Source organism: Thalassophryne amazonica, chromosome 7 (genome assembly GCF_902500255.1).
Source record: "Thalassophryne amazonica chromosome 7, fThaAma1.1, whole genome shotgun sequence".
Lineage (NCBI taxonomy): Eukaryota > Metazoa > Chordata > Actinopteri > Batrachoidiformes > Batrachoididae > Thalassophryne > Thalassophryne amazonica.
In genome coordinates this window covers 75683626-75708304 of record NC_047109.1, presented here as the reverse complement: position 1 = coordinate 75708304, position 24679 = coordinate 75683626, and the positions used below count along the sequence as shown (strand labels likewise).

The 24679-nt window shown below is 38.3% G+C and overlaps 2 protein-coding genes across 4 annotated transcripts in view; one reads left to right on the top strand and one right to left on the bottom strand.

The window, feature by feature from the left end:
- LOC117514219 (transient receptor potential cation channel subfamily V member 5-like) overlaps positions 1-868 on the top strand; it is a 28556-nt gene extending 27688 nt beyond the window's left edge. For all 3 annotated transcript variants that reach the window (XM_034174576.1, XM_034174574.1, XM_034174575.1), the window contains one exon: positions 467-868. In XM_034174576.1, coding sequence (XP_034030467.1) covers positions 467-472 — 6 coding nt within the window. In that variant the 3' untranslated portion in view covers positions 473-868. The remainder of the gene's footprint in view (positions 1-466) is intronic.
- A 4883-nt stretch (positions 869-5751) lies between these two features.
- On the bottom strand, positions 5752-21853 carry LOC117514220 (killer cell lectin-like receptor subfamily B member 1A). Its single transcript, XM_034174577.1, has 7 exons — positions 21611-21853; positions 21413-21511; positions 11323-11427; positions 9640-9720; positions 9121-9272; positions 5996-6093; positions 5752-5910 (listed from the first exon to the last, which is right to left on the bottom strand). Exons 1-7 carry the CDS (start codon positions 21696-21698, stop codon positions 5784-5786), a joined length of 750 nt encoding a protein of 249 aa, XP_034030468.1. The 5' UTR covers positions 21699-21853; the 3' UTR covers positions 5752-5783.
- Positions 21854-24679: the final 2826 nt, after the last annotated feature.

Sequence of the window (24679 nt, the reverse complement as noted above, 5' to 3'; positions counted from 1 at the left end):
TCATGTTACATTGTAGCACAGCATCCATTGTTTATTGGTTAGCTAAAATTGCTGATTTCTCCAAAAATATTTGTCCTAGCAACTTTCGGATTTCGCAGCGTTCATCCTTGACTCATAATACATAAGCACGCCAAAGGGCAGTCATCAGCTCTCCCCAGTTTTCACGTGATCAAAGCCATACTCACACACACACACACACACACACACACACACACAAATTTCGGGAGCTCCCATACGAATGCCTTTCGCAATTTGTCACAGCCCAGTGAAACACTACTCTGAGGGTGGCAGATCCTGATATTAGGTGGAGACGTTTGAAGTCATGAAAATGTATTTGCAATAAAAAATAGAAAGTAGGGTGATTTTATCCACAACAGGAGTTGATAATGCAGAAATGTGAAGATGTTAATGTTTTGCTGAACACGCACACTGAACACCATAGTGATCGTTTTCATTATCTTTGTAGTGTTGAGGACAGAAATGACCCAATGGTGCTAGACCCAAACGAAGAAGTTCTCTGACAGGCTGGCAGCTGATTCGCCACAGTGCTTTGGGTTTGGACATGGAGCAGGACGAAGACCAAGTCATCAAATACGTCTAGGTCTCTGTTCTCTGTGTCCCATGTGTCACCTCCAGTTATTCTGCAGTCTACTGTACATATTAGCATTCTGTGCACAAGCATTGGTTAGTATCTTAAATAACTATCTTTTGAATTATTCAATCTGGTTCAAAGACAATAAATTATCGTTGAACGTAAAAAAAGTCTAATTTTATGTTATTTGCTGGCAATAAAAAATTTAATCATGGTTTAATGAAAATTTGCATCAACAGTGAAGTAACATCAAGGGTTTTGGGTGTGTGGATAGATGAGAAACTGTGTTGGAAAGAACATATTGATCATATTTGTAAAAAAATAACCAAGTTAACAGGAATCATAAGCAAAATAAAACATTTAGTACATCACAAATGTCTTTTAACATTATATTATAGTTTAGTTTATCCATATTTAAGTTATTGTAATATTGTATGGGGAAGTACCTTTGCAACTTATATAAACAAAATATTTCTTCTACAGAAAAAAATTGTTTGAATAGCTACTCGTTCGAAACCTTGTGCTCCGAGTGCTGCTGTTTTTTAAATTGCAGCTCTTAAATATCTTCCACATAAATATTTTCCTGACCTGTACTTTTGTTTTCAGAGCTCTCTATGATATTAAGTGGCCTTCCTTAATTAAATATAATTTTGTGCATAACCATCAACTTCATAATTATCCGACCAGGCAGGCTGCACATTTGCATTTACCTTCGCGTAGAGTGACTCGTTATCAGCATCACATCAGATACCATGGTGTCAAATCTTGGAATGATACAGTACATCTAATGTAAATCCATCCATCACTTTATATAGATATAAAAGTGGACTAAAAGCAGTGATCCTGCAGGATTATTTACACTGACTTGTTTATATTATTTGAGATAAACTGGTGTAATACTGTTGTATACTGCTGTGCTTTGTTTGCTTTTGTTCGGAAGTCGGTTTTCGATGAGCCTTTTTGGCTTCCACCACTGCCTTGCACATTATTTATATTGTATCTTTTTTCTCTCTCTCTCTTTTATTGTTTTATGTTTATATATAATTTTTTGTTCGAGTTTTATTTTGTGCTAAATAAACAACTCAAATAAATCGAAGTGTTGATTATATTTACTGAACACACATGCAACAAAAGGACTCAGCTGGTTTAGTTCTATTATATTTAATGGTGCAGTTTTGTTTTGTTTTTCTTGCAGTATTATGCTGTAGAAAACAGAGAAAATTCTAAAACCTGACTGAAACTCTTCAAATAGACCATTCCTCTGCAGGTGATCAGTTAGCTGTTTTACAACTACCCTCTCAAGAATCTTTGAGAGAAAAGGAAGGTTGGAAATTGGCCTATAATTAGCTAAGATAGCTGGGTCAAGTGATGGCTTTTTAAGTAATGGTTTAATTACTGCCACCTTAAAGGCCTGTGGTACATAACCAACTAACAAAGATAGATTGATCATATTTAAGATTGAAGCATTAAATAATGGTAGGACTTCCTTGAGCAGCCTGGCAGGAATGGGGTCCAATAAACATGCCGATGGTTTGGACGAAGCAACCAATGAAAATAACTCAGACAGAACAACCGGAGAGAAAGAGTCTAACCAAATACCGGCATCACTGAAAGCAGCCAAAGATAACGATACATCTTTGGGATGGTTATGAGTAATTTTTTCTCTAATAGTCAAAATTTTGTTATCAAAGAAAGTTATGAAGTCATTACTAGTTAAAGTTAATGGAATACTCAGCTCAGTAGAGCTCTGACTCTTTGTCAGCCTAGCTACAGTGCTGAAAAGAAACCTGAGGTTATTCTTATTTTCTTCAATTAGTGATGAGTAGAAAGATGTCCTAGCTTTACGGAGGGCTTTTTTATAGAGCAACAAACTCTTTTTCCAGGCTAAGTGAAGATCTTCTAAATTAGTGAGACGCCATTTCCTCTCCAACTTACGGGTTATCTGCTTTAAGCTACGAGTTTGTGAGTTATACCACGGAGTCAGACACTTCTGATTTAAAGCTCTCTTTTTCAGAGGAGCTACAGCATCCAAAGTTGTCTTCAAAGAGGATGTAAAACTATTGACGAGATACTCTAACTCCCTTACAGAGTTTAGGTAGCTACTCTGCTCTGTGTTGGTATATGACATTAGAGAACATAACGAAGGAATCATATCCTTAAACCTAGTTACAGCGCTTTCTGAAAGACTTCTAGTGTAATGAAACTTATTCCCCACTGCAGGGTAGTCCATCAGGGTAAATGTAAATGTTATTAAAAAAAATAATAATAATAATGTAATAGCAACATGAGACTTATCTAAACTGACTAAACCAGTTGAGCTCCAAAAACACAATTAATAACACTTAACAACACTGTTAAACTAACATAAACCACAATAACATTTAAAACCTCAACCCAGAACTCTCATGTTACATTGTAGCACAGCATCCATTGTTTATTGGTTAGCTAAAATTGCTGATTTCTCCAAAAATATTTGTCCTAGCAACTTTCGGATTTCGCAGCGTTCATCCTTGACTCATAATACATAAGCACGCCAAAGGGCAGTCATCAGCTCTCCCCAGTTTTCACGTGATCAAAGCCATACTCACACACACACACACACACACAAATTTCGGGAGCTCCCATACGAATGCCTTTCGCAATTTGTCACAGCCCAGTGAAACACTACTCTGAGGGTGGCAGATCCTGATATTAGGTGGAGACGTTTGAAGTCATGAAAATGTATTTGCAATAAAAAATAGAAAGTAGGGTGATTTTATCCACAACAGGAGTTGATAATGCAGAAATGTGAAGATGTTAATGTTTTGCTGAACACGCACACTGAACACCATAGTGATCGTTTTCATTATCTTTGTAGTGTTGAGGACAGAAATGACCCAATGGTGCTAGACCCAAACGAAGAAGTTCTCTGACAGGCTGGCAGCTGATTCGCCACAGTGCTTTGGGTTTGGACATGGAGCAGGACGAAGACCAAGTCATCAAATACGTCTAGGTCTCTGTTCTCTGTGTCCCATGTGTCACCTCCAGTTATTCTGCAGTCTACTGTACATATTAGCATTCTGTGCACAAGCATTGGTTAGTATCTTAAATAACTATCTTTTGAATTATTCAATCTGGTTCAAAGACAATAAATTATCGTTGAACGTAAAAAAAGTCTAATTTTATGTTATTTGCTGGCAATAAAAAATTTAATCATGGTTTAATGAAAATTTGCATCAACAGTGAAGTAACATCAAGGGTTTTGGGTGTGTGGATAGATGAGAAACTGTGTTGGAAAGAACATATTGATCATATTTGTAAAAAAATAACCAAGTTAACAGGAATCATAAGCAAAATAAAACATTTAGTACATCACAAATGTCTTTTAACATTATATTATAGTTTAGTTTATCCATATTTAAGTTATTGTAATATTGTATGGGGAAGTACCTTTGCAACTTATATAAACAAAATATTTCTTCTACAGAAAAAAATTGTTTGAATAGCTACTCGTTCGAAACCTTGTGCTCCGAGTGCTGCTGTTTTTTAAATTGCAGCTCTTAAATATCTTCCACATAAATATTTTCCTGACCTGTACTTTTGTTTTCAGAGCTCTCTATGATATTAAGTGGCCTTCCTTAATTAAATATAATTTTGTGCATAACCATCAACTTCATAATTATCCGACCAGGCAGGCTGCACATTTGCATTTACCTTCGCGTAGAGTGACTCGTTATCAGCATCACATCAGATACCATGGTGTCAAATCTTGGAATGATACAGTACATCTAATGTAAATCCATCCATCACTTTATATAGATATAAAAGTGGACTAAAAGCAGTGATCCTGCAGGATTATTTACACTGACTTGTTTATATTATTTGAGATAAACTGGTGTAATACTGTTGTATACTGCTGTGCTTTGTTTGCTTTTGTTCGGAAGTCGGTTTTCGATGAGCCTTTTTGGCTTCCACCACTGCCTTGCACATTATTTATATTGTATCTTTTTTCTCTCTCTCTCTTTTATTGTTTTATGTTTATATATAATTTTTTGTTCGAGTTTTATTTTGTGCTAAATAAACAACTCAAATAAATCGAAGTGTTGATTATATTTACTGAACACACATGCAACAAAAGGACTCAGCTGGTTTAGTTCTATTATATTTAATGGTGCAGTTTTGTTTTGTTTTTCTTGCAGTATTATGCTGTAGAAAACAGAGAAAATTCTTAAATTTTTATCACAGCTGCATTGAAAGTCTTCTTACAAACTCTACAACTGCATGGTTTGGAAATGCCACTGCTAAAGAAAGGAAGGCTTTGAATAGAGTGGTTCGTTCAGCCAGTAGGACTATTGGTGTGGAACTGTCTGTCCTGGAGGCCATTTACAAAAAAAAGGCTTAAGTCTTGGTCTTTGGCTATTACTAAAGACCTCCTGCATCCCTCCAGGGACCTCTTTGAGCTTCTTCCCTCGGGTAGGCGCTATCGGTCTATTAAATGTGGGACATCACGTTATAGAAAATGTTTCTTCCCACAAGCCGTGGCAATGATCAACACTCTTTGATTAGTTTTAAATGTATCTTAAATTATTCTGTGGCTTTGTCATTTTTATGGCATTTTTTAATGTTCTTTTATGTCTTTTTATTGTTTATGTCTTGCTAGTGCACTTTTGAGTTCCTCGCACCCTTTTTCCAATGTGGTTTTAATACTGCAAATGGCAAATAAACTTGAACTTAAATGTTAATGTAAGTTAAAACCAAGCACAACTTTTCAAATTATTCTGTACATTTATTAACTTTTCTATGTGAATAAAAAAAAAAATCTGAAACAGAAATTTACTGATAGTCTTTGAAATGTGTGGTACAGCAGTATGTAAAGTCATATTCTCATTTATTTAACTCTTTAATGGGCTGATATTTTTCAGTAGAGTGTCGTCGATATCAATATGCTTTACCAAATGGTTAAGATGAACATTAAAGGATTAATATCACTTAGTTACCCTGATCAGAGTTTATAAGAACTTATATTCATAAAAGAAAAACTCACTCGCTGCCTTTAGTGCAAAAGTAGAAATGACATTAAGAAGCTTGATTCACTTTTACAGTGTAATCCGTTGTTTGGAATGTGAAGTGAAAAACATGACCTGGAGTTTTATTAAGAAGGTGACATTTGTCAGCAGTAAATTGGTTTGCTCTAAGTTCTGTACAAATCATTTTAGAGTTGCCTCTGACAGATGAAGTAGGTGGCGGCCTTACAAGACGCTTTGATCCAGTTCTTCTCAGGGGGTTCATAGGTGTTCAGGATCCCACAATCCCCCTCAGACTTTCTTTCTGCCCAAAAACTGCAAGGAAAAATAAAACAACCTTTTGTGATCCCACCAAAATTACATTTATTTACTCTTCAAACAAATTCTCAGGAGTGCTTACCTCTCTCCCAGTGTCTCAAAGTTGACCCAGTTCCAGTTGGTTCCATTTTGTCTCAGACCAATCCAGTATTTGGCCATCCCCTTCTGAGTCAGAAAGCTCTAGTAAAAAAAAAAAAAAAAGTATAATTCAAGGTTATGTCAAGGTTTTACTGTTTTGATTTGTTTTTAATGCACAATTATATGTGATTATGCAAAGAACAAAGTGGGATTAAAGGGTGTCACTTTGTACGTACAAGGCGCCGCAGTGACATTCACGTCTCTGAGTCCTCGGCCTTTGAAATCAGACACTTGGGAAGAACGAATGATTCATGACATCACTGAACAGAGGTGTTTGGTGATGCTGACGTCATTGCAGGAGAATGAAGGTCCAAGTCTTTAGGCAAATGGTGCTTCCTGTCTTAAAGTACTGGGACCTTTACACTAACCAGTCAGCTAAGGTGACTGCTAGATATCTTTTGTACGAGGTCTCTCGGAAGGATCCTTGGTTGCCACTCTGACTGTGTTAAACAAACAAATAAGGAGTACAACTTGCATTATGAGGGAACTTCTGCTCTGACATTTTGGCCATATGCGATGTGATGCATTTCTCTGAGTATGATCCAGCATACAGATGGTTGGGCGCTGAGGATCCAAGCAATGAGAGAAGGCCAACAAGATGCCCATGTTTCACGTGGCTGCAACAGATAGATGGTTACTTTCCAGAGGCAGGGTTGGACCAGTTCTCTGTCTGGCTGCATGCTGGACATCCAGGATCCAAGGTGGTTCCAATGTGTGGTCGATGTAGTAACATATATTAGGCACCAGCACAAGCTCCGACTTGACCTTTATACAAGTGTTCAACAAACTAATATCGGCCATAAATTGTCTTTGAATCATTCAATAATCCCCAAGACCATGCATCCTTATAAAAACACTAACAACTGTCAAGCCAATAAGACACAACATGCTTCTGTTCCACTTCCTTTAAACAGTGATAAACCTTTGAGGGACTATCTAGAGGGCAATCTGTTTGAACATTTACATGGATAATGGGTGCTAATATTTTCCTATTTGACACTGCAAAGGATTACACCACCCTCGTCATTCTGATGGAATTTCTGAACAGATTCAGGTATTTCATTCTGATTAATGAGTTGGGTATGTTTCCTCAGATTCTCAATCACTGTGATTGAAATTAATTAGTATATTCACTGTAACCTAAAGAACACACAGGTCAGCAGCACACTTATGAAGACACTTCACCTGTAACTGGGATGATGTGGTCAATGGCCACATTCTGTCAACAACACCAACTCTGAGGGAATGTTTTCAAACAACTAGAAACCGTTTCAACATTGATGATAATAAATGCTTCTTCTGTGAAAATGATATAGAGACAATAGACCATATTTTCTATGAATGTGACACAACCAAAATATTTTGGACTAACTTGGATCTTTGGCTGAAACAAAAAATAATACTTCCAGAATCTATTACCACAGACATAATAACATTTGGAATATTATTGAAGAACAAAAATGATGAACTCTGTAGCAACCTAATCTTCTGTTTAGCCAAATTTTTTATTCATAAGCAAAGAGTGCTAAAATCACCCCCTGTCTTTAAAGTCTTTTTAAATAACTTCCATTTATATATGAAATCTCTGAAATATGTTAAAACACATAAAAACCTGTATGAAGCCTTACTCGAATTTCCCACAAATATGGACTAATCTGAATATCTGTACCCCACTTGTAAATGTATTTTATTTATTTTTTCTTTATTTATGTTTTTGTATGCCTCTCTTATGTCTACTTCTGGACTTCCAATTCAATATTGCCATTCTTGTTTGTACATTAGTACATTTGTACATTGTTAACTAAAAGTTTAAAAAAAAAAATGATGTGGTCAATGGCCACATTCTGTCAACAACACCAACTCTGAGGGAATGTTTTCAAACAACTAGCAAAACTCACTACCTGTTCACTTACAAGAACTAGGCCCTACTTGATCAGCCAAGGAGGAATCCCACTAAGCATACTAGTAAGAACATATTTCAGTCTGGATGGCACCTTCTAACCATAGACTATGTATATATAGTGGACAACCCTCTATCACATCATCCATAGGTTTCCTGAAAAGGCCCGGAAGAGCCATTGTGAAGCTCAAAAAATGCTGCTTTGGGTGTTGCCATATCGGCAGTGTTTACTCCGCTCATGTCCCGGGTAACCCATGAGTGGGTAAAGAGGTGGTGTGTGTGTGGGCAAGACCCTGCATGACCTGGGTGGGAATGAATGAAGCCAGAATACACCCCTTCTCAGAGATACAATGAACAGCTAACAGGCTAATGTTGATTCAAGTGTTTTATTAAATCAGATTTTTGGGGACTGGGCAGTGATTTCCTAAATGGGTGACTTCAGCGTGGGCATTAAAAAGTATGACCCTCTTATTTCTTCTGTAATTGTGGATTAATTGAGTCTAACATCATCAAGCTACTGATAGCTGCTAAAAATTATAACATGCGCTAATGTAAATTAAATAAGAAAATTTCATCTGACAGGAACACAAGAGCACAGACATCTTAGATGAACTGTTAAGACAATTAACCACACAGCAAAGAAGATTATAACAGATATTTGAAATACAGTAAAAGGATCTGAAAGGACAGACAACGTCTACTGCATCAAGTAGCATGCATGCAGTCAGACCTCTGAACTCAGCTTACAACTGCACAGTTGCTCCAATTCTGGTAAAAAGTGATGCAAATTATTGGTCAAGTTTATAGGGTTTTTTAAAAGAATTGTTACCATATTACGGGGCAACATATCAGATGTGATAGAATCTAATGGACTTTGGCCTTGTTTGACCATCACTTTGGAGACCAAGCATTCAACAGTCAAAACTGTTCTACTTATTAATCCTTTCTGCTCAACCAATAATTCCCAAGACTTTGCAGGGAGATGATGGTCTAGAGGTTAAATGGTGGGCTTGAGCCCAGAGGATCCTCAGTTCCAATCTTTGCCAGACTGTAAAATCACTAAAAACCCTTGCAAAATCACAGAATTGTGATATGCTTAATTTTAAAAAGTACAATTTCCAAAAAACTATTTTGAATAACGTGACCATTTTAAATGACATCACAGATACCTGAACTCTGCTGTCAGTGATTACAGCCAGAGATCCTCCTTTGTTTCTGCAGTTCCTCTCACTTTCCTCCCAGTTCAGCCTGAACGTGGACACGTAGAAACACCATCCCTCAAACGTCAGCCATCCTTTAGCACACAGCTGGCATTTATGATCTGGAAAGAGAGAGAGAGAGAGAGAGAGAGAGAGAGTGGGATCCAGCACTGAACCAACAACAAAGAACCCCTATGGACAAACTGACTAAGTTAATAAATTATTCACTGAAAAGCTGTATCAACTTCAATATTCTTCTATGCTTTTAATGAGCTCCACATTCAGTGTCAATAAATCAATATCCAAATATGAATGATCAACTGGTTTCCACTCAAATATATATTGTATTCTGGAATAAGAATTCTGGAGTTCATACAAAACAGAATCTACTGCTGCTGTGAAAGCAGAATTTTGACAGAAAGGCACAGTGACGTGTTTTAATACTGTTTTTTTTTTTTTACATTTTATACATTGTGTTGTTGCACTCACATCTCTGTAGAATATTGGGCAAGTAGACTTTGCAATGTTCAAAGCTGCAGCCTGCCTCCTGATCTGTGTGTCCAGTCTGGGCTACAAATTCCAAAAAAAAAAAGGGTGGGGTTATTCAGGAACAACATTAGGGAGTTAAGCTGCAGTTGTGGAACACCTTTGTTTTATTCCTGTTGTTATAGGCACATCTATTATTGTGGCATGATAGTACACTACAAATTTTCATTTTAGTTGACAGTCGGGGAATGTTAATCTACAGCGTGCTTACTGTAACATACAACAGTTTATTGCTGTAAAAAGTAGAACCTGACTGATATATCAGTTGGCCGATAATCTATCGGCTGATATGAGCCTTTAACAAACATACTGTATGGGTATCAGCATTATTTTTACCAATATGAAAAGTATATATGAACAAAATAAATGATGCAGAAAAAATATTTGGCTGTTGAAAATGGTGCTACTATGTAGTTTGTCCAGCAGAGGATGCACCAACTGCATTGTATACAAAGCTGTCAAGCATGGCTGGGACCCTCATCCCACACCTTGGCCACATTAGCTACAAGATGGAGGCAAAGCAACCAGCTGCCATTCATTTTAATTTAAAGTGGACATTTTACAGTGACAAGAGACAGTGGTCCCTAAGCTGCTGGCTAGGCAAAGGCCAAAATAGAGGGCAGAGTGATGTATGTTGGTTGGTTGTTGGTTATACTTATAGATATTCATAATAAAGTTTATGTTGAAATTGTAAAACATATAGCCTTAATTAAAGTTCTTTGTCATAAGGATGTGACAACATGTTAGGAATCACTGCCATTGTTATGTGTATATCTGCATTGTAATTTTTTTTTACTCCCTAATATCAGCAGGCTTGGGGAGTAACGGAATACATGTAACGGTGTTACGTAATTAGGATACAAAAAAAGGTAACTGTATTCCGCTACAGTTACAGAAAAAAAGACGTATTCAGATTACAGGTATATTTAGTAAAAATGGTGATTACTTCGCAGGATTACAATTTTAATGCATTTTATGATATTATCTGTATATAATTTTTTTTGAACAGTGACATGATGTCTCCTAACTGGGCAAAATATAGATGAAGTTCCCAGATGTTAATGAATTTTCAATGGAGATCCATGACTAAACACACTCAGAAAAATGCTCGCAAAATACGTGTTAAAATGCCATTTTGACCTGGATATTGAGTCAGTAAAATTAAATTACATTAAATTATGTCATTACATTACATTAAATTATGTCAGGAAAGTATTAAACTTACTCTGACACACACACATTCCCAAATATTAGTGTTGAAAGTTACACAGATCTGCACTGTTCAAGCTGCTGAGCTGAGGCGTCAGCGCAGCGCAGCTCCTAAATCCATTACAGTACATATATATATATATATATATATATATATATATATATATATATATATATATATATATATATATATATATATATATATATATATTATATTATATTATATTTTTACACAATTATCCTTTATTGACCGAGTTTCATTCATGAAGTCAGTGGTGTGTGTACACATCTTTTAAAATGTGTAACTGCATATTAACTAAAATTTCTGTCACCCCACCATTAAATAAGCATGCCCCCCCCAACAAGAAAAAAAACTCTGGTGCCGCCACTGCTGTCACAAATCCTTCAGATACTCACATTTCATAGAAAGGATGAGGATGACCCCCAGCAGGATCAGGCAGATTATGCTGAGGATTACGCACGCAGCTTGATACGCACGCACGTTTCCCGGAGTCTGTTTGTCTGAACAAGAAGAAGAAGAGATCAACCAAATGATAGTGAGATGTTTTGAACAAATTACCTATGCAAAAAAGACAAAAAAAAAATCTGCTCCGGCCTACCTTTCTTCTCCTCTAGTTCAACTGATAACTCTGACTCTGATGACATTTTAGTACCATCATCATCTTTTTTACCCACTCCATAATAACGCCAAAATTTAATAAACATGATGTGGTAAAGCGTCCTGGGTTTGTTCTGCTCTGACTTCCTGTCTGCTGCCTCACCACTGCTTGCATGCGTGAGGGTTTTAAGACGCCCCCTTTCCTGTTACTATAGCAACGTGATATTTGGTGTCTTTTAAATTATTCAAAGAGCACAATACTTGTCTTTCAACCCCCAAAACCTTTGTGTGTCTGCGTCACTGTCGCACATTAAACAGTGTGTCAGAAGGCAAAGAGAGACAAGTACATAGAGAGCCTTGGAAAGCCAAAGATTCTGCTCCAAAACAACTGATAGGAAAGACTTCCTGAGATCATGTCAGGACAGCGCTTGTTGTTAACATGTTTCAGAGACAAAACAAACCATCAGATACAGATTTGAAACAGTGAATTAAAACGTAATTAAGATACTGTAGATTATGTTGCATAGTTATGTTTTATGGAAAACACTAAAGACAGACTTTGGGAACTATCTTGACGTTCTATATCGCACGGTCTACGGCGCATAACACAGGCGCTTTTGGAGCACGTAGAGCTCCACTTTGACATTTAAACGGTACATAATCTGAGTGCAAAGCACAAAGGGGTTGTTGTTAGTCTCTGAATTAATCATGGGCATGTTTTGTGTGCAACACGAATTACACCAATCACACTGCTATCTATCAGTCCCTTTAAAGATGAACTGTGCAACATTTTTACCTTAACTTTACAGTTTAATTATTCATTTTGGGGAAGAATGGGGGCTCTCTCTCCCACCGCCAAGTGTCTCATAGCAGAAAACTAGCCTTGCAACTTTAGGGACACCGGCCCAGGTTTCCCATGTCACAATAAGAAATATACTCAAAACCTGGATTCATCTTTTTAGTCCCATAGCACTACTATTATTCTGAACACTACTGTATGTAAGTTAAATAGATCGACATGAACACAGATAAGAAATTCTGACTTTCAAAGTGAGACAGAAATGGACACGACTTTGAAGAATTATATTATTACATGTGGGTGGTGGCCAAGTGGTTAATGCGCTTGGTTTCAGTGCAGAAGGTTCTGGGTTCAAATCCCACCCCTGCCACATTTCTCCATGTCATGTGGAGTTGCGTCAGGAAGAGCATCCAGCGTAAAACCTGTGCCAATTCAACATGCAGATCCACCTTGGATTTGCTGTGGCGACCCCGAGTGCAAACAAGGGAGCAGCCGAAGGGACTTACTTTACATGTGGATGCTTTGGCTTGAGGAATACAGTATCAGCTGTCCTTCAAGATGAATTGACGCATGTACTGTGTTGCTTTAATTTGAAGGAAACAAAAAGCCCATGTTTCACTCAAGCTACTTTATTTTATTATTGGAATTGTGTTTTTTAACCTTTACATTTTAATATTATAAGTAAATGAAACTGCAAATTTGACCAGTGGGGTTCAAACAAAAAAGAAGCAAAGAGTCAAGAGATTTTAAATTTGTGACAAGTTGGTACTAGAAATACATTAGTAAGTCCCTTCAGCTGCTCCCTTGTTTTTGCACTCGGGGTCGCCACGGCAAATCCAAGGTGGATCTGCATGTAGAATTGGCACAGGTTTTACGCCAGATGCCCTTCCTAACGCAACTCCATATTACATGGACAAATGCAGCAGGGGTGGGATTTGAACCCGGAGCCTTCTGAACTGAAACCAAGCGCATTAACCACTTGGCCACCACCCTGGTACAAGAAATACATAAATACAAAAAAAAACAAAAAAAACAACGTCACGCTCCATGAATACTGGAAGTTATTATATCTCACACAGATGGCATTGAAGAGAAGAACACAACAATTCAACACTCTTCCTTCACACTGGCTGTGACCCACAATGAGGTCACTCAGTGTTTTACTGTAATAGAAGTACACATGCAGTACTTTGCAATAATCTTAGACATGTTACAGACAGAAGGATGTCCAGCTGAACAATATCTAATCATTTATGTTCAGGAGCAATAATCCGTAAATATAAAACAAATTAAGCCATATCTATCACTTTATTTTGACATTTAATTTGGGTGAAGCTTCCTGTGGTTTTACAAGTACATCAAATCTGACGATTATCGTATCCTGTTTGTGGTCTGTGAGCGGCAAACTTTCAGAGAACTCAGGTTTTTATTATTCTTGTTAAAAAGGTTCTTGTGGTTTTTAATAAAATAGACAAACGTATTCATAAGTTGTTATGTTACTCATTTAGAAAATTCTCATCTAGATTTCAAATTTGGTCTTTTGCAGAGACACTAATAAAGGAAACACAATTGTGTTTTCACTTCTGCACAAGGTTATCTCGTAAGGGAGGGGGGTATTTGCACCAGTAACAAATACAGAATTTCACAATGACGATGTGATAAATGCGATTTTCATATGTGTGAGGAGCAGACAAAGTTCTGTTTGTCCAAAAACAAAATATATCAAATCAAATCAATTTTATTTATATAGCACCAAATCACAACAAACAGTTGCCCCAAGGCGCTTTATATTGTAAGGCAAAAGCCATACAATAATTACAGAAAAACCCCAACGGTCAAAATGAACCCCTGTGAGCAAGCACTTGGCGACAGTGGGAAGGAAAAACTCCCTTTTAACAGGAAGAAACCTCCAACAGAACCAGGCTCAGGGAGGAGCAGTCTTCTGCTGAGACTGGTTTGGGGTGAGGGGAGAGAACCAGGAAAAAGACATGCTGTGGAGGGGAGCAGAGATCAATGACTAATGATTAAATGCAGAGTGGTGCATACAGAGCAAAAAGAGGTGAATAAAAAGAAACACTGGGTGCATCATGGGAACCCCCCAGCAGTCTAAGTCTAGTCTTAGCAGAGATCAATCACTAATGATTAAATGCAGAGTGGTGCATACAGAGCAAAAAGAGAAAGAAACACTCAGTGCATCATGGGAACCCCCCAGCAGTCTAAGTCTATAGCAGCATAACTAAGGGATGGTTCAGGGTCACCTGATCCAGCCCTAACTATAAGCTTTAGCAAAAAGAAAAGTTTTAAGCCTAATCTTAAAAGTAGAGAGGGTGTCTGTCTCCCTGATCTGAATTGGGAGCTGGTTCCACAGGAGAGGAGCCTGAAAGCTGAAGTCTCTGCCTCCCATTCTACTCTTACTAACCCTAGGAACTACAAATAAGCCTGCAGTCTGAGAGCGAAGCGCTCTATTGGGGTGATATGGTACTAAGAGGTCCCTAAGATAAGATGGGACCTGATTATTCAAAACCTTATAAGTAAGAAGAAGAATTTTAAATTCTATTCTGGAATTAACAGGGAGCCAATGAAAAGAAGCCAATATGGGTGAAATATGCTCTCTCCTTCTAGTCCCTGTTAGCACTCTAGCTGCAGCATTTTGAATTAACTGAAGGCTTTTCAGGGAACTTTTAGGACAACCTGATAATAATGAATTACAATAGTCCAGCCTAGAAGAAATAAATGCATGAATTAGCTTTTCAGCATCACTCTGAGACAAGACCTTTCTAATTTTAGAGATATTGTGCAAATGCAAAAAAGCAGTCCTACATATTTGCTTAATATGCGCATTGAAGGACATATCCTGATCAAAAATGACTCCAAGATTTCTCACAGTATTACTAGAGGTCAGGGTAATGCCATCCAGAGTAAGGATCTGGTTAGACACCATGTTTCTAAGATTTGTGGGCAGGAAATTAGAGGTCATCCATGTCTTTATATCTGAAAGACATTCCTGCAGTTTAACTAATTGGTGTGTGTCCTCTGGCTTCATGGATAGATAAAGCTGGGTATCATCTGCGTAACAATGAAAATTTAAGCAATGCTTTCTAATAATACTGCCTAAGGGAAGCATGTATAAAGTGAATAAAATCGGTCCTAGCACAGAACCTTGTGGAACTCCATAATTAACCTTAGTCTGTGAAGAAGACTCCCCATTTACATGAACAAATTGTAATCTATTAGATAAATATGATTCAAACCACTGCAACGCAGTGCCTTTAATACCTATGGCATGCTCTAATCTCTGTAATAAAATTTTATGGTCAACAGTATCAAAAGCTGCACTGAGGTCTAACAGGACAAGCACAGAGATGAGTCCACTGTCTGAGGCCATAAGAAGATCATTTGTAACCTTCACTAATGCTGTTTCTGTACTATGATGAATTCTGAAACCTGACTGAAACTCTTCAAATAGACCATTCCTCTGCAGATGATCAGTTAGCTGTTTTACAACTACCCTTTCAAGAATTTTTGAGAGAAAAGAAAGGTTGGAGATTGGCCTATAATTTGCTAAGATAGCTGGGTCAAGTGATGGCTTTTTAAGTAATGGTTTAATTACTGCCACCTTAAAAGCCTGTGGTACATAGTCAACTAATAAAGATAGATTGATCATATTTAAGATCGAAGCATTAATTAACGGTAGGGCTTCCTTGAGCAGCCTGGTAGGAATGGGGTCTAATAGACATGATGATGGTTTGGAGGAAGTGACTAATGAAAGTAACTCAGACAGAACAATCGGAGAGAAAGAGTCTAACCAAATACCAGCATTACTGAAAGCAGTCGAACATAAAGATATGTCTTTGGGATGGTTAAGGATATTTTTTTCTCTAATAGTTAACATTTTATTTGCAAAGAAAGTCATGAAGTCATTACTAGTTAAAGTTAAAGGAATACTCGGCTCAATAGAGCTCTGACTCTTTGTCAGCCTGGCTTCAGTGCTGAAAAGAAACCTGAGGTTGTTCTTATTTTCTTCAATTAGTGATGAGTAGAAAGATGTCCTAGCTTTACAGAGGGCTTTTTTATAGAGCAACAGACTCTTTTTCCAGGCTAAATGAAGATCTTCTAAATTAGTGAGACGCCATTTCCTCTCCAGCTTATAGGTTATCTGCTTTAAGCTGCGAGTTTGTGGGTTATACCACGGAGTCAGGCACTTCTGACTTAAGGCTCTCTTTTTCAGAGGAGCTACAGCATCCAAAGTTGTGCTCAGTGAGGATGTAAAACTACTGACGAGATAATTTATCTCACTCACAGAGTTTAGGTAGCTACTCTGCACTGTGTTGGTATATGCCATTGAAGAACATAACAAAGAAGGAATCATATCCTTAAACCTAGTTACAGCGCTTTCAGAAAGACTTCTAGTGTAATGAAACTTATTCCCCACTGCTGGGTAGTCCATTAAAGTAAATATAAATGTTATTAAGAAATGATCAGACAAAAAGGGGTTTTCAGGGAATACTGTTAAGTCTTCCATTTCTATGCCATATGTCAGAACAAGATCTAAAGTGTGGCTAAGGTGGTGGATGGGCTCATTTACATTTTGAGTGAAGCCTAATAATAGATTAAATGCAGTGTTGAGGCTGTCATTCTCAGCATCTATGTGGATGTTAAAATCACCCACTGTAATTATCAAGATTATAATTACTATAACTATAATTATATATCAAGATATAAAATGTAGTTGAATGATTTATTGTATCCTGAAGGGCATGCACAAAGATGACTTACTCATATGTAATATTATCTGATTTAATATCCAAATAAATGTGCAAATAGCTTTTAATGCTGCATTTTACGTTTGTGAAGCTTCATCACATTATATTATTATCGTATTAAACAGTACTGATTGTTAAAATACTTGATCAAAGCATTTAAAACAAAATCTCAACCATATCTTTCACTCCAGCCCTGCAGTAGACTGGTGTCCTGTCCAGGGTGTACCCCACCTCACGCCCGATGACTGCTGGGATAGGCTCCAGCCTCCCAGCAGTAATCTGGGCGTGAGGTGGGGTACACCCTCACGCCAGGTACAACCTCCCCACTTAATTGGAATAAGTGGGTATAGGAAATGATATCTTTCCCTGCACATGTGGATCAGTTCTTAGACTTCTGTAAACCAAAAATGAGGCATCTTACGCACTTCGAGACTGAATCAGTTCCTTGTTCAGACCAGTGACATTACCAAAAATAAACGTGCACCTGCAGGATTTTAGGTGACTGTCCTTGATGCATCTAAAACAGTATTCAGAGCTTATTTGCACAGACTAAAAGACTGAGAACCAAATAGCAGTTCAAAATAGCAAATAGCAGTTCTCTGTCTTTTGCTTTCTGAGAAATCAACATTTCTCAACATTGCACCCAGTGAGTCAAAAGTTCACACCCAATAGAGACATGTTTGTTTCTCAGAATGCAAAAGATGGAGAAACACACCCTACTTTATCTGGGTCTGGCTCAAAACATATATATATATATATATATATATATATATATATATATATATATATATATATATATATATACATACACACACACACACACATACTGAACGCAACACTTTTGTTTTTGCTCACATTTTTCATGAGCTGGACTCAAAGATCTAAAACATTTTCTATATACACAAAAGACCTATTTCTATCAAATTTTGTTCACAACTCTGTCTAAATCTGTGTTAATGAGCACTTCTCCTTTGCCGAGATAATCCATCCCACCTCACAGGGGTGGCATATCAAGATGCTGATTAGACAGCATGATTATTGCACAGGTGTGACTAGGCTGGCCACAATAATTCCTCCAAAGGGCGGCACTGAGAAAACATTCACCCTACACCCCTTTACATGAGAGGGTGTCACAAACCTTGTCTGAATTTGCGCACCAACACTAACAACCACACCCGAAGCCAAAGACCAGTTCTATCTTGGCAGCAGCATCAAAAGAATCTCATCAACATCTTTCTTCTGGATGATGTCAGTGCAAGGGTGGGCACAGACCACGAATCCTGGCTAAAGGTCATGTGCATAAGGAAAATGGCATGGAAAATGGCAAATCACGGCATAGGGAAAATGAATGACAATGGTCAGAGACTCCTGCAGCTTTGCTGCTATCACAACCTGTGTGTGAAGAACATCTACACACTCAAGTGCTGACTACTGCTATATATAAAAACAACCTCCTATTTCAGACTTCATTTCTTGTTACATCCATGGTGATTTAGCAAGCTTGTGGATAATTACTGTGTGTACTGCTGGTGGTACACACAGAGAACTGTCAGCAAACCTGTCTGTGTGCATTCCACAGGCAGAACACATCATAATTATTCACTAGTTTGCTAAAACACCATGGAAAAAACAATAATTAAATGAGATTGGAGGTTGTTTTTTTCATTGCCAGCACGCATGTTCACTTATGTGTCGCAGTTCATGAAAAATGAATCACAAGATGCATACTGCAAGTGAATGTACTCCTGATCTACCATTATCAGAAAACTACTGAAGGGGTCACAGCAAGAAATTATTTAAAAGAAGTTCACATCTTTTATAGTGAGAGTGGTGGATACATGGAAGAAAATGTCAGAGGACATAGTAACACCACAGACTGTAACCAGGGTTTAATTTGAGGGGGAGCAAGCTGGAACGTGCTCCGGAACCTCTGACGTTGGCTCCGCCAGCTATTTATACTGGATCCGTGATCCGCCACCTCTCTTGACTAACAAAATATAAAAAAAAAAAATCACCGCGATTGCTCTCACTGCCACTCACTGCGGAATTGTGCCAAATCTGGCAACAGGTCCAGAGGCTACGCTCGTTGTTTTGATCCGGATGTTGACCGTAGCCGCAGAGCTCCGTGGCCACCGAGAGAGGACTTGGATTCTTTGCGGGTCCCGCATCCGTACCCCCGGAGGCAGTGAGTGAAGGGAGAGCCGCGCATTGTGTTCTGCGTGTGTCTGTTTATAATCTTCTCGCACAGAAGAAAAAAGAGAGTGTTTACACAAGAGAGAAAAGTGAGAAAATGTTAATGCCTGTTTGAGAAAAGTGTGTAGTGTGGGGTTTTACAGCCTTAAAGCATCTATAATACGTAAGTGTAAAAAATAGCGCTACTTCGCGGATTTCCGCCACGTTCACACCAGGCACGATCAGACGCGGGGGTCGCGTGGCGACGGATGCGCCTCCTTTGCCCGGTGTGTCACTCTGCTTGGGTGGACTTTCGCTGCGAAAATTCGCCGCAGTGCGTCATCAAATAGGAGGAGCTTCCATTCCGCTCGGCGTCAAGTCATCATGACGGACCTTGATCACACGGAGCCAAGTTGTTGTGGAAAGCTCCCAATACAGAGAGTATCATTATTTGCTGCAGAAGCTGCGTCTGGATGACGGCCGCTTTCAGCGGTCCTTCTGCCTCTGCGGGACCCAGTTTGAGGACCAACTGTCCCGTTCACGTGCACACATGTAAACAATTTTTAAAAAAAAGAAACTCAGCTTCTTGCTGCAGCTCGCTCCTCTCCCAAAAAATGCTGTCATAATTGTGTTTAGAAACCAGTCACCATTTGCTTTATTATACATCTGTGTAGTTAATAAGTAAAATAATCTCCATGGACCCTCGCGGCACACGTAAAAAAAAAAAGAAAAAGAAACTCCGCTCCCGCTGCTGTGGTGCTGCTGCTCGCTCCAAAAACTCTGTCATGATTGTCTTTAGAAACCAGTCACCATTTGCTTTATTATACATCTGTGTAGTTAATAAGTAAAATAATCTCCATGGATGATTTCCTCGTGCACGCACGTAAAAAAAAAAAAAAAAAGAAACTCCTCTCCCCGCTGCTGTGGTGCTGCTGCCCGCTCCAAAAACTCTGTCATGATTGTGAAATAAAGGACAAAAGAGACATAAGTCCTGCTCACAGGCTGCTACCAGAGACAGGACATGTTCATATCTTCAGTCAAACTCCAGACATCTCCACGTCACTACATATTCAGTCCCTGATTGGTCATCGCAGCGCGACGAGACGAAAAAGTTCAGATTTTTCAACTTGGGGAGGAGGGCAACACGACGCGACGCAATATCACACTACAAACGCGCAAAACACTCAAAATCGCTTCACTCGCATCGCGCTGCGCGGTTTGGTGCCAAAACGCGTCCTTACATAGGGATTACATGGCAACATGTGGCTGCAGTCGCTCACGTCGTGCCCGGTGTGAACGCGGAGAACGTAACTCCCGTGATAAACGAGGGACCACTGAGGAATTTGTACTCTATCCGGATTTGGTGTGACTAGTGTTATACATGCCCAGTTTATGCCCAGTTTATTTTCGGTGTGGCGCACAACGTTGTTCGCAAGCCCCCCCCCCCCCCCCCCCCCCCGCCCTTCTTTTTTTTTTTTTTTTGCACCGGAGCCACCCATCCTCTGCGCTCCGGGACCTCCCACTTTAGAAATTAAGCACTGACTGTAACCATCTTTAAAAACGTGGCTGATTTACCCTTACAGCACATTAGCAGAATTGTCATTTGCATACTGCCGTCAATATCAGTTCCGCATTTACTCTTAGTAACTCACCCGCAAAACTGTCTCCAACCCACTGCGCAAAAGTTTGGTTTGCCCAAGCAATCTAGCGCTCATTAGCTGGAATCTTAGAAAATCAGACTCTATGGGATGGAATGAAACAACGATTTGCCAGTTGGGCGCCATATGTTTGGTGACGGCTCTTCACTGGAATGTTTTGTGAGCCATCAGTTTGTTGCAATCACTTGACTCACTGCCCCAAAAAGACTGTTTTTGTTCCTCATTTTCTATTTAGGTGTTTGATCTTTGTATCATATGGAAACAGAAAGTGTGGCTTTTTTTTCTGTTGATGTACTGAGATGCCCAGAATTTTTTTCTCACCTTTCATTCAAGTGATGTTTTCTCTTATCTGCGCTATTTCTTAATTATAGATTTTTGTTTTATTTATTTATTGTTGTATTTATTTTATTTATTTATTTTTGTCAAAATTAAATAAAATAAAATGCTATCTTAATGCCATTAAATATACCAGTTGTGTGATCACACAAAAATGTACCTGGTCCTGGTTTAGGTGACGTGTCCATGAGTATAGCCTCTGAATAAATGTCTTCAGATGGACCCTCCAATTTAGCATACTCACTGGTTTCTTCTTTTTCTGGAATCAGGCATAAAACACATTCAGATTTATTTTCTTTTGTATGCCACACATATACACACACACACACACACGCACACACACAAACTTTAACTGTACCTGCAGCTTGGGCATCTGGTGCCTGGCGACCTGCTGCATCTTCATACTCATTTGCTGTCTTTGCTTTGTCCAACTCCATCATCTCCATGGCTGGTCTTGGTTTGTCTCAAAGTTTCAGTTTCCCCAGAAAGTCTTTCAAGGTCGTCTCACCAATTACATAACCTTGTCACACATCTACACTAATGCCATTTGCATGCCAATTACAAAAAATAAATGAATAAATAACACATCAGGATGTCAGATTTTTGCAAATGTAACACAGACGACTCAAACGGGCGCAACTTGGTGTCCAGTGAGTATTTGGACATCTGTGGTAAATACTTCTCTCTTTGCTTTTCCTCCAAACCACGTGTCCTCTGTACAAAATAGAATAGAAGCTGCAACGAAAATCTACCCAATGGCTTTTTTTCCTCTTTTCTTTTTCTTTTTTTTTTCAGAGGACACTACAACAGTTATTTACTAGGCTACAAACCAAACAATAACCTACACCAGTGTGTAAACGATTACATATGATGCATCAAAAATCAAAGTTTCAACATCTAAGTTAACAACTAAATCCAACATGGCAGATGCACATAAATAAAACACCAAAGAGTTACCGTCCACAGAGTTTATTAAGGTACTGCATTGTCTTTGTACTGAAGCCCTACAAAACAACTTTTCTGCTCATTTGTGCATTTGTGGATTAGCTCCTTTTCAAATGCGATATTTATCAAATGGATTTTTGGGGGTGTAGCATCCTTCTTCACTGGTCTGAGAAAACCCAAGTCAAAGTTGGGAACAAGTTCTCAGACAGCCCTGTTGAGGTTTCAATTGTGAAGAAGTGATTCCAGCTTGTTGCTAAAACTTGTGCTTTCAATCTAGACTTCACACCATCATTTCCGAACACATTGCTGTCAGGTTTACCCACCTACTAGCTTCTATGAGGAGTACAAAGACGGTGGACGGTGGCTCGAAAGTCCGCGGAGTTAACTTTTCAGCAAAAAAAAGTACATTTCTATCTCGTATCATTAAAAAGTAATTTATAATTTAGTAAAGCTTGGTCTCAGCCATAGCATACGACGGCGTCGGCCCCAGAGGGTTAAACCCTTAGATCTTCAGCAAATGTATTTATAAAGAGAAACTGCATGAACTACACAAGTTTTTTAAATTTTCTAATAAGTTTATTCAATGGGGAGAAACAAATGCTAAGTTATTGTTGTGTCGTAACGTAATTTTTGTTCAGCCTTTCAGTTGTTTTGTATATTGTTCTGCAAGCCACTTTTAATTACAAATTCATCCGCACACCACCTGAGTTTTCATTATCCTTCATTTGTTTGGCATTTTTTGTTGAAAATTTTGCAGGTGAACACTGGGTGTGTTTAAAACAATATTGTGGTGCTCTTAATTCATAATGTGAAGTAAAACAGAGCATGCCATGTAAAAGAAACAGTTTTATTTTTGCTTAATAAACTGTACTATGTAGTCAAGACTATTTATATTTAGTTTCTTTTGTCTGTATTAGCATATTTGATATTGGAGTAATCCAGAAGTAATTGAAAGTAATCAAATTACATTACTTTAATATTATGGTACTTGGATTACGTTACTGACTACATTTTTCAACAGGTAACTAGTAACTCTATCGGAATACATTTTTAAAGTAACCCTCACAACACTGTTGGGAAGTTTATATGCAACATCTGTAACCAGTGGGTCCTGATCCTAGACTTATATTTTAATTTGGTGCCAAGAATAGCACATATGATGGGATTCACAGAGTTGTCTAAACGCTGCATGAACTGACATACCAAATTCCTGATGACAGCCTGACAACACTGTGCAGAGTGTACTCTCATATTTGGAAAATCCAAGTTTTAAAAATGTTATGATAGGACACATAGTTTGTTTATAGATGATTTCTTGTAGTTCCACAAAAGTTGAGCTGTGTACATAAGAGAGCAATATGAACGAAATAAGGTTAATTTCACCATCATAATTACGCATATGGAATGTGCATAGGTTCGTATTCCCTTGAGCGTATAGCTGTCTGCATTGTCTGGCTATATGAAGGTCATCACTTATGTCATTGTTAATTGTTTGTCCAAGGTATCTACAAGAGTCAACTTCACTACTTTACCGTTCAGTTTAAACACTGGCAAATCCACCCCGCTTAGATAGTTGGTCCTAAAGGACATTACAGTACATTTCTTGGGGTTGTATAGTACACAGTGGTTGTCTCCAAACAGCTCACATACTTTCAACAGTTTGTTGAGCCCTACCACTGAGGGTGCAATTAGCATCAGGTCATCTGCATACATAATGTGGTTAATTAGTACACCGCTATAATAGCAGCCAACATGACAGTTAGTTAGCCTGTGGCTCAGGTCATCCATGTATATATTAAATAAATGAGGGGACAAAATGCCACCCTGTCTGACACCATGAGATACTCCAAAGGACTCTGACAGATCATTCCCCCACTTGATACACATTTTCTGTTAAGCATACCATACCACCAGTAATCTGACAATATAATCAGGAGCTGAGATACTGAGTGATTTACCCTATTGAAGGCTTTACTAGCATAGAGGAAACATGCAAACATACGAACATTAAGCACTCTATAGGCACCAATCATTTCTTTCATCACATATATACGCAGATCTGTGCCACACTTCTTTTTGAAGCCAAACTGACCATGTATTCAGACATGTGATTTAATAATATGATTTCCAAAACATTGCTACAATGCTAGCTAACGCTATGGGCAGATAGTTATCCTTGGATGTGATATTACCTGCTTTGTCCTTAATGACAGATACAAATACCACTGAAATCATAGAATGTGGCAGCACACCATGTAGTAAGAGACTAGAAAAACAAGGACTAAGATCTAGCAGACGAGTGGATGCATATTTAAGGTGCTTGGCATAGATACCATCAAGTCCACATGATTTGTTCTTTTCCAGGTTCTTGATGGCCATCCCAAAGTCCTCCCTAGACACAAAAATCTCTTCATATCTGCTATTTACCTTGTCATTATAGCTATCATGCATTTGTTTATAGCATTTGAAAAGGTCGTTGAAG

Coding starts and splice junctions, on each gene's coding strand:
- LOC117514220 (XM_034174577.1), bottom strand. CDS start 21,698: ATGGAGATGATGGAGTTGGACAAAGCAAAGACAGCAAATGAGTATGAA. Junction 21,512..21,610: donor ACCAGATGCCCAAGCTGCAG/GTACAGTTAAAG, acceptor GCCTGATTCCAG/AAAAAGAAGAAACCAGTGAG. Junction 6,094..9,120: donor TCACTGACAGCAGAGTTCAG/GTATCTGTGATG, acceptor TTTTTTTACTAG/AGCTTTCTGACTCAGAAGGG.